This window comes from Salvia hispanica, chromosome 3 (genome assembly GCF_029641045.1).
Source record: "Salvia hispanica isolate PSC_SH4W2 chromosome 3, Shi_PSC_v1, whole genome shotgun sequence".
Taxonomy (NCBI): domain Eukaryota; kingdom Viridiplantae; phylum Streptophyta; class Magnoliopsida; order Lamiales; family Lamiaceae; genus Salvia; species Salvia hispanica.
In genome coordinates, this window is record NC_142694.1 from 51,063,047 (window position 1) to 51,080,725 (window position 17,679).

The 17,679-nt window shown below is 38.7% G+C and overlaps 1 protein-coding gene and 1 non-coding gene across 2 annotated transcripts; both read right to left on the reverse strand.

Annotated features, from left to right (window-relative positions):
- Window positions 1-4,838: 4,838 nt before the first annotated feature.
- Window positions 4,839-5,921, reverse strand: LOC125212607 (glycine cleavage system H protein, mitochondrial-like). The gene is made up of 4 exons (XM_048112819.2): window positions 5,757-5,921; window positions 5,555-5,643; window positions 5,315-5,485; window positions 4,839-5,052 (listed from the first exon to the last, which is right to left on the reverse strand). Exons 1-4 carry the CDS (start codon window positions 5,848-5,850, stop codon window positions 4,924-4,926), a joined length of 483 nt encoding a protein of 160 aa, XP_047968776.1. The 5' UTR covers window positions 5,851-5,921; the 3' UTR covers window positions 4,839-4,923.
- An 11,009-nt stretch (window positions 5,922-16,930) lies between these two features.
- LOC148931041 (small nucleolar RNA R71) lies at window positions 16,931-17,037 on the reverse strand. Its single transcript, XR_016137473.1, has one exon. It is a non-coding gene; the product is annotated as a small nucleolar RNA R71 (small nucleolar RNA).
- Window positions 17,038-17,679: the final 642 nt, after the last annotated feature.

Consider the following 17,679-nt stretch of genomic DNA (forward strand, 5'->3'; position numbering starts at 1 on the left):
GGCTGCACTGACATCCCTAATCTCCTTTAATATTTTTCTCTTCCTTAAGTTTAGAAGATTGAAAGTTTATTGCTCACACAATATTTGAACACTTAAGTAAAGGTAATTGGCTAGCCTTCGTATATAAAAGAAGATTTGCATAAAAGTAACTACTCTTGATCCGTAGGAGCATGTCAAATTACTTTTTAGATACATATTAATTTCTTAAATATGAATATTTGGAAATCGTTCCATGAGATTATAGGGAATAGAAACCTTTGTAGTATCCTCAATATAGCATGTTTTTTATAAACCTCATGCTCAATGTCATGACCCCCACTGGAGTCTTCGTATGAACACAAAATTACTCCACCTGCCTATAAAAATGGACACTCTTTCATTTTGATTTTTCCTACGAAAATAATCAACTTTTATTTTTGACAATCCTTTTTTTGTCTTATGATGAGGTTGGGCCGTTCTCCGTTGACAGTAACTCAATCATTTTTTTCTTATTTTCTCTCATTCTTTATTAATTGTGATCAAATTTTATGTCATCCCAAAATGTCTGTTTCTATAAAACGGAAAGAGTACATACATGGTTAAAGATAGCTAACCAACTCTTCATTCTAATGTTTACCTTAAAAAAATTAAATATTTTTTATGTCTAGATATTGTAGTTCTACTTATAAGACGAGTCTAGATCAACTTTGCATTTAGCTGGGAGTGGTGTTATTATATGCTTGAAATATATACAAATAATTACACTATCCATTCTGCTACAAACTGTCAACTTTTTTTTGGCACGTGAGTTAAGAAAATGATATTTATTAAGTTAAATTAAGAGAATAAGGTAAAAAAAATATATATATATTATTTTTTTAAAAATGAAGATAATTACTTATACTAGAATAATCCAAAATGAAAAGTTGATCATTTATAACGTGATAAGACGAAGATCATAATAAATATCTGAAATATTGAACAAAGAAACTTAGCTTAGCCTCCCCAAATTAGTGGTGGGCCTGGCTGAGCCGAGCCCCAAACTAATTGGGCCATGCCATGGTGAGGCCTGGGCCGGGCTCCCATTTGCCAACTATGTAAGGGAATGTTCAAAAAAATTTCAAGGGTATTTTTAAATAATATCAAATAAGTAGTTGACTACTAAAACGGATAAGATAATGTTTTCTTTTAGTTTTTTTTTTTCCCTCCAATGTTTGTTTAGTCGGTAGTTTTTTAAGAAAATTCATCTCCCTTCAGGTAATTATAAATGTATCTATGGCTTTTGATAAAGTTGTCCACAAATGTATCAATGGCTTTTTTGATAAGGCCATTCACAATGGGACGAACTATGCAACGAACGATGTCATTATGGCATCGCGGACGATGGCTTAATCATCATCCGCGCCCGATCGATCGTCCGCCACTGTAGCTTCGCGAACGATGCGACGAACGATGCACACGCGTTTTCAGATTTTTTTTTTAATTTTAATCAATTTCCAAAACCTATATATACCCTCACTTTTCACTTCATTTTCACTTGTTTCACTCTCAAATTCACACTACATTTTCTACATTTCAAACAAAATGAATCCCGGAGATTACCTAAGTCCGAATAGTCCAATGTTCGGTGGTGCATGATGGTCGGGTACAGAACCCGATGAATACCGGCCATTTGACACCAACACGCAGTACGATCCCGATTTCAGTACGGACTCGTACGGGCTATCCGACATGGAGCCTTCTCCCACCTCCCACCCGCACACCGGCCCCATCTCGCGGCCGCGCCTCCGCCGCCGCCGCCGCCGCTGACACCACCGCCTCGAGCTCCGCGACCAAGAAGAGGCGGCCCAAGGCAAGAGCCCAGCAGTTGCCGCTTACCACGGTGAATGAAGAGTTCGCCCCAGGGCAGACGAACTACCTGCCGGAAGAATCCATCCTCTTGACGAGATGTTGGAATGATATTTCGGAGGATCCGATATTCGCCAACAATCAGAAGATTATTGCGTATTGGGAGCGCATCGCTGAAAATACTGTTAGTACAAACCTATCCCACATCGGACATTTGAAGGAAGTTGGAAGGTGTATATAATTCATGTCCAACCCAATTAGTTTGAGGGCTTTTGGGAGTGACCCAAAAACAAATCCGCTCAGGCTTGACCCAAAGCGGGCAATATCAAACTAATGTTTGCCGACGCCGAAAACCCTGACAAGTGGTATCAGAACCAGGTTGGCGTCGGGTCTGGTCCGATTTGCGAGACTCATGTTTGAGTGGGGCCGACAATCCGTCTAAGTCGGGGCCCATTATGTGTTTCAATGTGGTCTCGGTTTGAGGGGGAGGTTTGTTAGTACAAACCTATCCCACATCTAACATTTTAGGCAAGTTGGAAGGTGTACATAATTCATATCCAACCCCAATTAGTTTGAGGCCTTTTGGGAGTGACCCAAAAACAAATCTGTGCGGGCTTGACCCAAAGCGGACAATATCAAACTAATGTTTGTCGATGCCAACAACCCTGAAAAATACAACGCGTCCAAGCCGTCGACCGCCTACAAGCGCCAACGGGAGCCGTTCCGCAAGCACTAGAACCAAATAAAGAAGCAGGTCAATTTGTTCGCTGGGGAGTACGACAAGTGCGAGAGGGAGCAGGCCAGCGGCGAGAGTCTCGCGGATGTGCGCGACAATGCCATCAAGTCGTACATGTCATTGTACGGCGACTTCAAGCACTACCAGTCCTGGGCGCTCTTGAAGGAGAAGCAGAAGTTCGTTGGAGGTATGCTGCCCGAATCGACGGCGGCGAAGAAGAGGGCGTCAAAGCTCACCTTCGGTGATTATACAAGCAGCGAAAGCGGTGCATCTCCAATGGACCTCAACCATCCGGTGTTCAAGGATGAGAGTTCAGGCACACCGATGTCCACCCGGCGTCCCCCGGCATCAAGGCTGCCAAGGGCAAGGGCAAGGCGACATCCTCCGCCGCCACGCCGCCGCCGACGTCCTCGAGCCCGACCCCGAGCGCGACTTCGGCTGCGGCACATGCCTACACGAAGTTGGTGGCCTCCTCCGACTATAGGACGTTGTTGGACACGCACAACGCCCTGATGCAGGCGACGAACCCGGCTCAAATCCAAGGTATCCAGCAGATGATCGATGGCCTCAGCCGCTGATGTGAATCAAATAGTACATTTTTATTCCCATAACTTTATATGATTTATATAGTTTGATGCTTGCAAAAGTATGTTTTATGGTGTAGGAAGAGGAATTAATGGTGAAAAGAAACATGGAATGAAGCTTGGATGTCATTGAAAAAGTCGTGCAAAATGCCCAATTTGACAGGCTGCCCAAGTTGACAGATTGTCCAATTTGACAAACTGCCCAGTTTGCATCGTGAGTCCAGAAAGCTCTCAAAATGAGACACCCGGCCGGGTGAATTTTATGCCTAATAATTCCACTCGGCCGGGTACGAAGTTCAGAACACGAAAATTCCAGTAAGCCCTCAAAATTGGCCACCCGGCCAGGTGAATTTTATGCCCAATAATCCACCCGGCCAGATACGAAGACGAATTAACCTCCAAATTCAGTTTTCATATAGTTTGGAGGCGGTTTTGAAGAGGAGATTCAGACATTCTTGGACGAGAAAAGAGAGAGGAAAAGAGAGAAAGAGAGGAGGAATAAGAGAAGGAAGAAATTCCGGCCAACATTCCGACGATCCGTCTCCACATCCCAATTCCACTCATCGAGAGCATGATTCCTATGGTTTTTATTGCAAATTCCACTATGTGTTTAGGCTAAACTCTCTATGTTGCTCCAAGTTGTAATCTAGGCTTTGTATGGATGTTTCTACACCTTTGAACTCATGTGTTTGTTACCAACAATGTGCTTAATGTTTATATACTATGTTTTTGGCTAATAATGTAGTGTTGTTCTTTCCTTTGCTATTGTCTCTTTAACATAGTTTAGGAATGTTTGATTGTTGGTATGCTTTTGAATTAGAATTGTTCAGAGGATAATTTAATAGTGGATTAAGTGGGTGATCATAGTAGATGTTTATTTCTCCAGCGCTTCCACGGGAGTTTATAAACATTGAAAATTGGTTCATAGGTTATGTGTTCAGCTAATTGTGAACTACTCATCGTGTACATGTTCAATGTATGTGATTAGGTTGATGTTTTAATCCCTTCATATGTTTCGTTGTATAGGTGTAGAACAATACAAGCTTAGTGAGCAACTTGGAGTGGCATATTTTCTCATTTGTATAGTCTTTCTTTAGTTAACTTGTAGCTTTATTTTATCAACATCTTTCAAAACCAAAAATCAAATCTTATGCTACATCTTTTTAAGTTTTTAAGTTTTATACAATCTTCTACCTCCCTGTGGATCGACACTTGAAATACTACTAACGACGCTGTAATCTTGCAGTATCGTTGTAATATTAGAGTTATCTTAATTAAACTTGTGTGAACTTGCACTTGATATTTGAACTCAAAAATTACACATCAGCCGCAAGTTGGGACTACTCTAGACTAGCCTCTCTTTTTTATATGTAGTGCACTTTTTTTTTTTTCTAATTTGGTAACTTTTTTTTGAATTAAGTAAATGTAGGATTTGCCTTAATTGTGTTATTTTTATTTATTTATTTTGCTTGATATATTTGCATAAGTTATATAAATACAAAATAGAAGTAAAGTGCTTAGGGTGGGCTATAGTCCACTTCATTGCAGGTAGAAGAGGTGAAGAATAAAATACTGATGTGGCGATGTGGCGGTGCATAGGACGGGGCTTAGAGCGGACTATAGCCCGCGCCATTGTGGATACCCTAAAACATAACAACATGCAAGATTACTAATAATGAACTAACCGGAACTTATTTAATATACTGCTTAAAATTATGAAATTCAGTTTTGGACAGCCAAAAAAGAAATTAAAGAGAAAAAAGGACAGAAAAATGATTAGTGAGCAGCATCTTCTTCTTCACAGAATTTAATGTAGTGTTTGGATCCCATCAAGTTTACAATCTCTGAAGGATTGCTTGGCTTCACCTTAATCATCCATCCCTCTTCATATGGACTTGTGTTAATCTTCATCACAAAACACAATATAAATTAGCAAAGTTCTCTTTCTTGTGCTCCATCTGTCCGGCCATAATCAAGTCTAGTTCTTTTTTAATCGTCCCTATTATAAGTGAGTCATTCTTTTTAACAAAAAATAATAATTTTATTTATCTTACTTTATTCTCTCTCATTTTAATTTACTAAACATCATTTTTTTTAAATCATGTCCAGGACACGTGTGATGAGACAATAGATTGATAGATTGGATTAAAGAATAACTATTACTTACCAATCCGGGGGAGTCGGCTAGCTTGGAGTTGATCTCGACCACCTCACCGGAGATGGGAGAGTTCACATCACTGGTGGCCTTCACACTCTCGACGGCTCCAAACCCAGTGCCTTGTTTCACTTCCTTCCCGGGCTCCGGCAGCTCCACGAACACAAGTTCTCCTAAATGCTCCTGAATACATACATAATACATTCTCAACAACTCAGAATTTATATGATTGAGAAAGAGAGAGAAGCTCACCTGTGCATGGTCTGTGATTCCAATGGTGGCCACAGGGCCATCATGCTTCACCCATTCATGCGAAGAAGCATACTTCAAATCATCCAAAACTGCAATATCACCAACATATATGTTAAGTAGCATAGATAGCATTCTTTCAAAAAAAAATTAAAAAAAAAAAACAAAAAAAGGGAAGATTTTTGAAGGTCAAGTTGAAAAAAACCAGTTGAAAAGGCTCTAAAGGCAGGAGATTTTGAAGCACAAGTTGAGAGTCTCAGAGCATTTGCTGTAGAAGAAGCCCACATTCTAAGTGCCATTTTCTGTTATCTTCTTAAGCCCCTCTCCCTCTCTTTGTTTTTTGAGTGCAAAAAAGCAGGAAAAGAAAAGGGGTTTCAAGATAATAGTTTTTTTCTCCCATCTATTATCTTTGATGAATGGTGGAAAATAAAAGCCTATCTTTCTAACTCATCACATTCTTTCACACCAGTTGCCTTTAATTAAAAAAATTCATAGATTTGCTTCTCTTTTTTTATTTAGTTTCTTCTTATTTAATATATACCTCTATTTGAAAATGTAGAGGTTGCTTGAAATGTGCATAGTCGATGTTTTCATTATGTTTGTATTATACTAGTATTACAAAATTTCTTGATTTGAAAATGAGTGGTGATGTTATCATCACACTAAACACATACAATAATCTTTCATTTTTTGTTTCTCTAATTCGAAGTTATTTACAATGTTATTTTATTTGTTTGTGGGATGTGCAAAACTTAGCTTAGTGATCGGTAATTAGTTAATCTATGATAATTGCAATTCATAAATCGAATTTCGTTATTATTAATATGACTGGCCATCAATTATTTTGTATAGTTTTTATTGTAATTATGAATGAATTGTGGGCAGTAGCATTTGGGTAGGCTGTTCTCACTATCGCATGTTTCCAATTTCAAAATGATTTGGTTTCTTTTTATGATCAAATTTAGTTTAATCAAGTATTATTCATCTTGGGCATACGTATTTGTTTTTGGATACCACCCAAAAAGCTTCAAATTAATTGGAATTGAATAATAATTATATTGTGACATCCCAAATTTTCGATCCCTTCTTTCAAGATAAATCGGATTTAATTAGAGTAATAAAACTTACTAAGCTTCTTTCCGTATTGTAATTGGTGTACTTCCTCTGTCCCACAAAAGATGTCACACTTGTGGAAAGACACGAGATTTTAGGAGGTTTTGTTTCATGTGTTAAATGGAGAGAGAAAATATAATTTTTATATTAATGTGAGAAAGAACTTTTTCCAAAAAGAAAAATGTGACATCTTTAGTGGGACAAACTAAAAAGGAAAGTGTGATATTTTTTGTGGGACGAAGAGAGTTTCTTATGAGAAGGATTGCTGTGATGTCAAATTTGGGATAATCTAAGTATTTAGTTGGAAAATAAAGTGCAAGTAGTTACTTTCAAGACATCCTTGGGAGTTAAATATCAAGTGAATGCAAATAATATTTTGTAAGCAAGAGTATATATATAGAGAGAGAGAGAGTCCCATTATCCACAAATCCACTCTTAAAGACCGAACCATCGAACCCTACTAAATTAGGGCTTTTAGATCTAGTTTTTTATGGATAAGATACAGAAATTTATAAATTATTTTCGCCTTCATCACGAGCCTATTTTAATTCATGTGAAGGTAAATAAGTCATACTAACATGTTACGAAGATTTAAATTCGTTCCAGAATATATTACTTTTCTAGTAGGTTTTTACTTCATTCTAGTAGGTTTTTACTTCATTCCAGTAGGTTTTTACTTCATTCCAGTACGTAAATGTGGTTTCGCCGTCGCGTGTCGTTCTTTCTCTCTACAATATCTATCACCAACGTCATGGCGCTAATATGGTTTAATAAACACATGGAATAATGTAATAAATTATTGGAATGAAGTATGTGTAGAAACAGTTGAAGTACAGAATGAAGTAATAAACCTATATAATGAAGTAAAATGGGCTTGTAATGAAGCCGAAAAATTTTTCACAGCAGCACATCTCATCAAAAAACTAGATCTAATGGCCTAGATTTGGTCTCTAGTTCGGTCTTTAAAATTGGTTCGACATTGATCACAACTCTATATATATATATATAGGGATGTGATCATATCATAACTCATATTTATAGTGATAACCTAATAACCCTCATTTTATGGATGAAAAATATCACTTTATAGAACAGAATATCATTTTATGGAATAAAAGTATCATTTTATGCATGCTGAAAAAATATCATTTTATTGTGTATAAATATTATTTTTAGTAAAAATGATACTTTTGATCCATAAAATGATAGGGTTATTAGGTTATCACATAAATATGAGTTATGATATGATTGTACCCCTATATGTATATATATATATGTATGCTGACCAAAGTTAGAATTTCATAAATGGGCATTTTGAATTTTAGACGTATACATGGGCATGCTTACAAGTCCACACTTATATGATGGGAATAAAGTGGGCATTCCAGGTAGTACTACTCTACACTTATCCAATCAAACTTTGGGGCACTAACAAAACAAAGTTGGAGTTGACAGTAGACTTGTTCCTCCTCTCTTCTCGGCCGAACCGCCACGAGCGACTCTCCTCTGTACCTGCAATGTTAACACAAGACTTGTCAATCAAAGGAAAGGGCATATGTTTTCATAAGAATAGCAAGGTGAGCTGTACAAAACGCCATCTATGCTGCCAAATTCCAAGGAATGGAGACAATGAGAAGAATACAAATAACTACACTAACTCTTTCATACCAGAGTTTAAATAACGATGAAGTGGTGAGGAATTAGACTTAGCTTGTGTGTATCATATGTTGGATATATTAGTGTAATTGGGTTAACTTGATTGATCAGTATTATCATAATGATACATCATATAAGTATGGAAGTGCGGAGTGCACGCTTATTTGAATTTATTATGATGGACGGGGGTCCGGGGGCAGCGCCCCTAGGTAGCGGGGTCCAAGGGGCGGCAGCCCCTGGCTGGGGTCGAGCTGTAATTTTTTATTTCCAACGAAGTTGTTGTGTAAGAAATTCATCCGAAAATGTAATTTCTGAAAGTCAAAGGACTAGTTTGCAATTTCGGAAACCTTTTGAAAATTAGTTATTTTCGGTTTTCTCCCTCAACAGATGCAATGGAGATGCACTGGTTCATCTTATTAAATCTGATCGATTCTAATTCTCCCTAACATCATCGATGGACGGCGGAGCCTCGAAGGTTGCCACGATGACTCCAAGACGCATACGCAGCAGCCCTGCCTAAAGAAGCCGATCGACAGCGATGACAGCCTTGGCGGAAGGGAATTCCCACAGAGGAGGCGACGCCGAAGAACCCGGCGGTGAGAGGGCTCGACTGATGACCGACGAAGTTGAGAATATCCACCGGGGTAGCAGCAGCACCGAGAACGCCCCGGCGCTTGTCCGGCTGCGGCGCTGCGACCTCCGGGACGGATTCTTGCCGGAGAAAAAGAGAAAGAGATGGAGGAGGTGCTGCTGCTTCTTCCGATTTAGGGCTCCCGATTCTTGTGTGTTGAGAGAGAGGAGCCCGATTTTTGGGAGGAAGGATAAATCATCTGGCGTCGATCTGCCGGAGACGACGAGAGATGGGGGAGACGATTTCGCCAAGGCAAAGTCACAAACTCTTCCACGGCTATAAAAACTTGTTCAGCCCAATGGTGGCCTGAAATCACATTATTTTGTTGGTATATTTTAATTGGATTAGAATAAAAATTATCGGACAAAACTAATTAAAAATATATATAATTTATTTTTAAAGAAAAATAAAACAAAATCTTCGTTGTATTATAAATATTAAAAAATTATATAACGAAAATTATCAACATCACACTTAAAACAACACCGCCGCCGCACATATCTGGATGTGCCCGCTCCCCTACGTGCCCAAATCTCTTCAACCAAATTGGCTTGGAGCTGGACATGTCCCGTTTTCTGCGCATATCAATGAAAGCTTGGAGCAAGTATTCATTACTACGTGGTACACCCATTTGCAAGGGCGTAGTGGCAACACCCTGACTTAAACTAGCAACATCGTCTGATGCCCAACGCTCTGCAGCTGATCCTTTGATAAGGCTAATTTCATGCATTGGTTATGTGGTAAAATTCTGTGATTTTCTGGGTCTAACAAGGTTTTATAAGCCAGGTGTGTAGAGAAATCGCTAGCCCCAGGAAGAAGACGAAGATTGCCTGGGAGAAGAAGCTAGCGGAAAAAATGAGCGGAAGAAGGAAGAGCTACTAGACTGAGGAGCATCAAATTGGAGGGCAAATAGGGATCACAGGAACAGTCTAGAAGCTCTATCCACTATAAATAAGAGCATGCGCTCAACATGAAGATATCACGTTCCATCACTTTTTCGGCTCTTAGCTTAGTTTTTCCACTACGCTACACACACTTTCACGGGGAATTGTCACGGGGGTTCACGTTCTAGCTTGATTGTGGAGCAACACCGTCTCTACGGAGGCGAAGAAACAATTATCATTTGCTTTCCAGTTTACTTTTCGTACTTTCCGAGTCCTCGCTGTTCGAGGCTCGGCTCTGTTTCGTTATTGTCGTTGAATACTTCGTATTTTGCAATGGATATCGCTACTTTTGTTTCATTTACCTTATTGTTGTGTTGTTGGTTTGATTTGCTGATTATTGAGTTTGGAGTTTAGATTGTGAGGAATTTGTTGTTGATTGGTTGAATCTACGTAAACTTGTGAGGATCGAAGATGGAAATGATGTTTGATTGTTGTGGATGGCTTGGATCCGGAGTGGATTAAGCGTCCCGTGGATAGATCTACTTATTTTCGCTTCATTTTGATGTTTAAATTCTGCATTCTTGTTTGCCTCGTCTAGTAGTCGTAGATCCGCATTAGTTTTACATGTTCTTCGTTTCTATCGGTTTAATTTCGTTCACCTTGTTTCGATCTTCGTTTTGCTCTGTTTTTCACTGGTTGTTTCATGATAAAAGTTGGAGAAGATGATGTCGTTGTTAGTTAGTCCTTAGGTTAGTTATTTTGCAGCTTTTCAGTCGTACTATGCCATTTTGGGGAATGGTCCCCACATCTAGTTCTTCCCAAGTCTAGGTTAGTTTAGGAAGTTGTTCGCTCGGTCCAGTAATTGTCTTGCTTTCTTCTGGTTTATGCATGCTTTTAAGATTCCGTCTAGATCTAGCTGTTAGGATAAGTTCTTTAAATTCCTAAGTCTAGGAAGTAAGTCTTAACCCCAAAAATTGTGTGGCAGCAGCCAAAAATAGTTTTCAGGTCTTTGAACATGTTTACTTACACATCCATCTCTGTGGATTCGATCCCTGCTTCCTTGTACTAATCTTTTAGCTAAAGCGGGTTGAGGGTTTTGAAGGGGGGTTAAGGTAGTGATTATGTGTCCAACGACAGGTAGCTCAAGATTCTCTGAGTTCCTAGACCCAGCGTCTAGAGGATTTTCTGGATCGAAGGATTTTAATTTTGAACACTCTTTCGTTGACCATTAAACTCACCGCATCTTCATCCTTCATCATCTATTATCATGTTATGCAATATGTTACATGCATACATGATATCAGCGACATCGTTTTCGTGCCAAACTCGTGTCGGGCATCATATAATGCCCCATCGCGCTTGGAGCACACCAAAAGCTCGCTCAACATCCTTCCTCGCACCCTCCTGACGTCGTTTTGTGAAATAGGATTTCTTCGGACCAACTGGATGCCCGATCGTCTTCACAAATACGGGCCAATGAAAGGTATATCCCATCTGCCAAATAATAGCACCTATTATACTGCATGCCACTAGCCACGAAGCTCTGGCGAATAATATAATACCCCAAAACTCACCTTAGACGGAAATTGATTTTCTGGTGCTATAAATTGCCAACATTATAATTTTCAGCGAATAATTTGAAATAATTAACAATATGTATTTTGATAATTCAATAAATCATGGAATAGTGATATATAAGTCTTAAATAAGTGTGAGAAAAGATATGTGAGAAAAGAATTGGGTTTTAAAGAGTTAGTACATTACAGGAAAAAAAAGTCATCGATTTAGAGTTTTTTGATGATTTCTTTTGAAATAAATAGAAATATTCGTTAAGTAATAATCTATATGGAATCTAGAAGCTAAAATAAGTATAATGTATGGTTGAATTAAAAATATATAGTATGTGAAAGGAATTTTAGAAATCAAAGACAAGTTTTTGATAAATTGAACGTTTAATCGATTAAATTAAGCTTTGACTTTAAATTATTAACTAAACTAGAATTTAGTTGCTATAAGATGGTATCTATAAATCATAAATGTGGAATCGTAAGATATGAAAATGAATTAGCACAAGAAAATGAATTTAGTTAGGAAAATTAAATAAAATAAATTAGTAGATAAATATGAAAACTTCTTGAATCTTTCCACCTCACTTAAAACACTTGTCCAACACTTCTTCTTCCTCATATTTTTCATAGCTGAATTGGTGGCCTCCATAGAGGAAGAGAAACGGGGGGTTCTCAAGCTCTTCGCCCCTATCGATTTCTCGTCGTATCGTCATTCTAATCGCGTAAATTCTAATAAACCAAGTAAGCTTTACCTATCCATACTATTTTATAGCTTGAAAATTGATACATAGTATATATTATGTTATGATATCAGAAAAATTCAGGCCTCTTGGGGTTGGAATGATTAAACCGTTAAAATTTCGATATGTTGGTGTTTTCGCGACCGTGGGCCTTCGTTTACTATGGTTTGATGTTTGAATTAGAAGTGGGATCACATGGTTATTGATGTGGATGACTATTGAACGTGTGGGTGGCTGAATTGGTGAATTTTGAGGTGAAATAGTTGGTTTTGGCTTCAATTGGTTTTTAATATACATTATTTGAAGAGTTTTGAACGCTAGATCGAATCGAAATCGAAACTAATTGTGAGTTTCCTTTATAAACGAAATTCTGACTCATGGGATCTTATATTTTTGGAGTTTTGTTGGTTAATTTGATAGGGAGTAGGAATCTATGTTGAAATATAGGGCTAACACGAATTTAACGGATTTTCCAACATCGAAAACCTAGTAGGAATTTATCCTAAAAATATCAATGTTATAAGTTTATATACTTACCTAATGATCAAGATAATTAGGAATGGATAGCCAGGTGTTACAGATAACGTGGGTTTTTGGCAAAGTAGTCATTCATCAACCGCTGGTTAGCCCAGGCATGGTCATGTCGGATTGTCCGCCGACGCCAGACCGGACGAGGTACCGCCGCCGCTACCACATGCTCTGCATCTTCTTGTACCTCCCGCTCCACCTCTTCAACCACCGCGTCAAACGCCTCATCCAACGCGGGTTGATACTTGTCGTCATCCATTTTATGAAAGTGGAGTTGAGTAAAATTTTAGAGTGGAGATTGGAATGGTGTGAGAAAAATGAAAGGAATAGGTTGTATTTATAGAAATAAATAAAAAAAATAAAAATAAAATAAAATCCGCGGGCGGCACCGCAGCTCTCGGCAGTCTGCAATAGACCACTGTTGTCCCGTCCACCCCGCTACTTCTACGCCGCAAATGCAGCTCTCTCCCGTCCACGCCCTTCCCCTCCCCTCCCCTCCCCCGCGGCTCCTTCCCGCTTAGCTATAGTCTGCGGCGGCCTCCCTATTGTGGCCACTCTTAGGTTTTCCCAAAAAAAATTTGCAGTAAAATGTGAGGAAAGGGGGGCTGATCGATGGGGAGTATATTGGATCCCTTGGTGGATTATTACTTGGGCCTTAGTAATTAAAGGAAGAAAGTGGGCCACTTCTTTTATTTAATTGGTTGGGCCAAGTATTACCTTCTTAGAGATGCAATAAGGAATAAATTGGATGAATGGGCCATTTGTAATCAAGTGAAGAGTGGGCTACAAATTTGGGCCAACAGAAATTATATTGGGCTGAGATTTAATTATTGGGCTTGAAATTTAGTTTTGCTTGGATTTAATTTAAATATAGAATTGAGTTGGAAGCTCGATTTCTTGATGCGTGATTAATTTACTAAGTCTCCGAAGGTAGGGAATGTTGAAGTTGGAGGGGGCCGACTGGCGTCGCCCCGCAACGCCTTGGGCGGCCTTAAGAAAATTCAAAGAAAGAAATAGAAGGGATTATTCCAGGAATCCATATTTTATTAAATAATTACCCAAATAATTATTTTTTAGAAAATAGAATTTCTCCCAATTTAGCTAAGTGAATAATTAAATCTTGCAACATAGTAAAGCCCAAGAAAGGATTAGAGATCCTATAAGATGAGACTAAGATAAAGGTGTTATCCAATAGGATGCATGCATTCTTTTCTCAAGAGAAATATTTCAAGTACTAATTAAAGTGATGCTCTATTATTTTCAAAGGATATTTTGCTCGAGGGCAAAATGAAGCCAACACGAAAACTGTTAACTGAGGAATAAGCATATCAGGTGGGCTTCTTTTTTATTTTTAATATCCAGCACATTAGTGTGGATATAAAGCAAATACTTGTGAAATTATGAAATATCATATTTTCTCAAAATGGAGCTGTGATTACTTTTATGTTGTTGTCATGCCATAAAAAGTTTGTTTTTTAGGCCTATTTGTTGGTTTTGGCTACGTAGAAAATCGAGTTAGTTATGTGAGAGAAGAAAGAGAAATTATTGTGTAATCATGAACACAAAATCAGAATCAATAATATTGAATTAAAGGAAAGAAAAGAGAAGAAAGATTGATTATGCGTGAGATTTGAGTCAATTACGTGAGAGAAGAAAGAGAAATTATGGGTGAGATTTAAGGGAGAATAAAATTCTCAAACTCAAAACATATAAATTGGACTAAAATGCCGAAATAAATGAAATTACTTTCTTCCATTGTTGACAAAACCGAAAGCAATTAAGGAATATTACAAGAGCTTCTCGAAAAAAAAACTTGAAGAATAACTCAAAAATTTGCAGAAGAACGTCGAACTCCAGTGAATAAACCGTAAAGAAGGTAAATGAAACAAATCAATAAAGAAAATAAATCATATTATATAGGGATATTGGCATCTAATATCACGAAACTTTCAAAATTTTGGGATTTTCCCACGAACTTTAAAATTGGCAAATAATATCACGAACTTTACCCCGTGTTTGTTTTTTCCCACGAATGAAAAAATTCTCACAAACAATATTATGATACCGATTTTTTTTCATAATTTCTCGACAACAATTTTGAAAGTTTCAAGTTTTTCAATCTTTGAAGATAGTTTTTCTTGAAGCATGATGCGCCCGGATTTTGCACTGTTTTAAGGCCATTATTTGGTCCGTTTTTGTTATCAAAATCACTCTACATGTCCATTATTTGTATATTCTATACATTTTGGTATTTTGACGTGTTTTGTGAGAAATGTGCATATTTGAGCCGAAAAGGGGAGTAAAAACGCATAGTCTGGAAATCTGGAGTCAGACGGCGACCGCCGGCGCCCGGCGGTTAGAGCTATGTGGCGGCCCGCCTCGGAAATTTACGCTAGGAGAAGAGTCTCGCCCGGCGACCGCCGGAGGACATGTGGCGGTCCGCCACCGAAGGGTCAGAGTCTCTGACTCCAACGCGGCGACCGCCGGCCAAGGTGCGGCGGCCCGCCGGAGAAAGGCGGCGAATCCGACCAGCCCTAGATTTGCTCCAAGATTTACCAAATTTTGAAGATCTTTTCCTTCTATGATGAGGAATAATCTTCCCCTATAAATAGGACCTCAAGCTTCATCAAGAAGAGAGTTTTTTTTCCGACACACAACAAGAACACATTCATAGAGATCAAAAGCTAGAGTACTTCAATTGTGCAAGGAGTTGAAGAAGGATTTCAAGAACATCAAGAACGACAAGGATTCAACCTACGGGTTTTATTTGCTTTAGTTTTATGTTCAAATTGCTTTCCCTTCAATCTATGTTTTTAGTTTATTCAGTCATGTGTAACTAAACTCATAGGATTCTAGGGATGTGTTAGTAGCAACTTTGGTTATACAATTCCGTTTTCTATTTAATATCCGTTTTGTTTTTACTTTGTTTCTTCCCTAAGTTAATCACGATGCTTCATAATTGAGTGACACAATTATGTATGATTCAATACAACTTGCTTCATAACTGTGACAGAGTTCTAGCGAGTTAGATCCACTTAGTAGACACTACAGTTAGCTTCCTTTAATACGGCACTGTTAATTGAGAGTGAGGACTTTTCAAGGGTCTTAGGAGCTTTTTGGAGTTACGTGTTAGGATTGACAACCCTAATGTTAGTAATCAACGTTTGTATCGCATGAGCATAAGCTAGGTGACTCGTCCTTTCAAAGTATTAACTGTGCTAGGGTATTGTAGTTTGGAATTTGTATAACCATAAAGCGAAAGCACATCCCTGGAATTCCCCTTATCTCTATACTTTTCTCTCCGTGATTTGCTTGTTTTTAGTTGTTTACTGTTTTTAATATTTACTGTTTTCAAAAAGTTTCCAATAATTCTTGCTTCTCCAGATAGTAATTGAGTTCTAGTAGAAGATAGACACTTTGTGTACATCTTCCCCGTGTTCGATACCCGGTACTAACCTTTTGCTATACTATACCTACTCTGTATACTTGCAGGTATTTATAGTGCAAATAAAAAGTGCATCAAGTTTTTGGCGCCGTTGCCGGGGAAGACAATTCACTTTGGAGTGATATCTTCAAACGGATAATTTTACTACTTTGGATTTTAATCGCTTTCATTTTATTTTTATTGCTTTCTGTTTTAATTTTTTTTTTTAGTTTAATTTGTTTTTGTTTTCGAGTCTTGCAGGTTTTGTATGCGAACGCGTTCTGGGAAGTACATCTTAGAGCCGCTTGATTTAGAGCTTGAAAGAACTCGTAGAATAATAAGAAGTGAAAAAGGATCAGGAAAAATGGGTGACCGAACAGATATTGAGAAGCTGCAGGAGATGGTGAAGTTGCTGATGGATGAGAGAGATGCGGAGAGAGCAGCCCGAGAAGCCATGAAAAAGAAGAACAGAGAAACATTACCTGTGATGAACATGTTCAATCATGGGAATATGATCACTTTTCCTAACGGCCCTCGTATTGATGCTAACAATTTTGAGTTACGCATGCCCCTTATCCAAAGGGTCGAGCAAACTCCTTTTGCAGGTAGGGCGACTGAAGATGCTAACCGCCATCTCTCCAAATTCGTGGAAATCGCAAACACTCTGAAATTAAATGGTGTCGACGACGATGCCATACGGGTAAGACTTTTTCCATTCTCATTGATTGATTCTGCTAAAGAGTGGTTTGAGTGTATGCCACCAGAAAAGGTCTCCACATGGAAGGACATCGTAGCTACCTTCCTCGACAAATACTACCCGCCAGGCACTATTTTGAAGCTCAAAAGTGAGATCTTTCAGTTCACACAAGGCCATGACGAGCCCCTCTATGAGGCATTTGCTCGTTTCAAAGCTCTTCTTCGAAAGTGCCCAAACCATGGTTTTTCCATAGACCATCAGGTAGGAATCCTCTATAATGGATTTAACGAGAAAATATGTGCTATGCTTGATTCAGGGGCAAATGGAGGATTTCTAAGAAAGACAGGAGAGGATGTCATGGCGGTGATCGAGGAGTTCGCCACCAACAGTCGGGGGTGGTCGAAGGAAAGGCACGCCACGAGAAGAGTAGCAGCCATAGAAGAGGCCGAGGAAAGTTCTTTTGCTAAGGAGTTAGCAGAACTTAGAGTCAGGATTGATCAAATGGACATCTCGAGGAAGGAAGATCCAATTCCGGCAACTTCCATAGTGGCAGTCAATGCACCCGAAACTGCCATATCAACTGTGGAAGAAATAAACTACGTGCAAGGAGGCGGTCCCAGAAACTACAATAACAATTATCGCCCTAATCAGGGGGGCGGCAATTTCAATAATTATAATGGGAACCGTCCGCACCCAAATCTTTCTTATTCTAACAATAATTACTTGCAACCCCCTGCAGGATTTAATGTTAGCAAAGGAGGAGTGGTTGAGCCGATGAAGAAGGAAGATAAGTATGAACAAGGAATCACGAAGATCTTGGAAGTAATTACGCAAGATAGGAAGATTAATGACACCAAGATCGGAGTGGTCGAAGCAAGGATAAACAA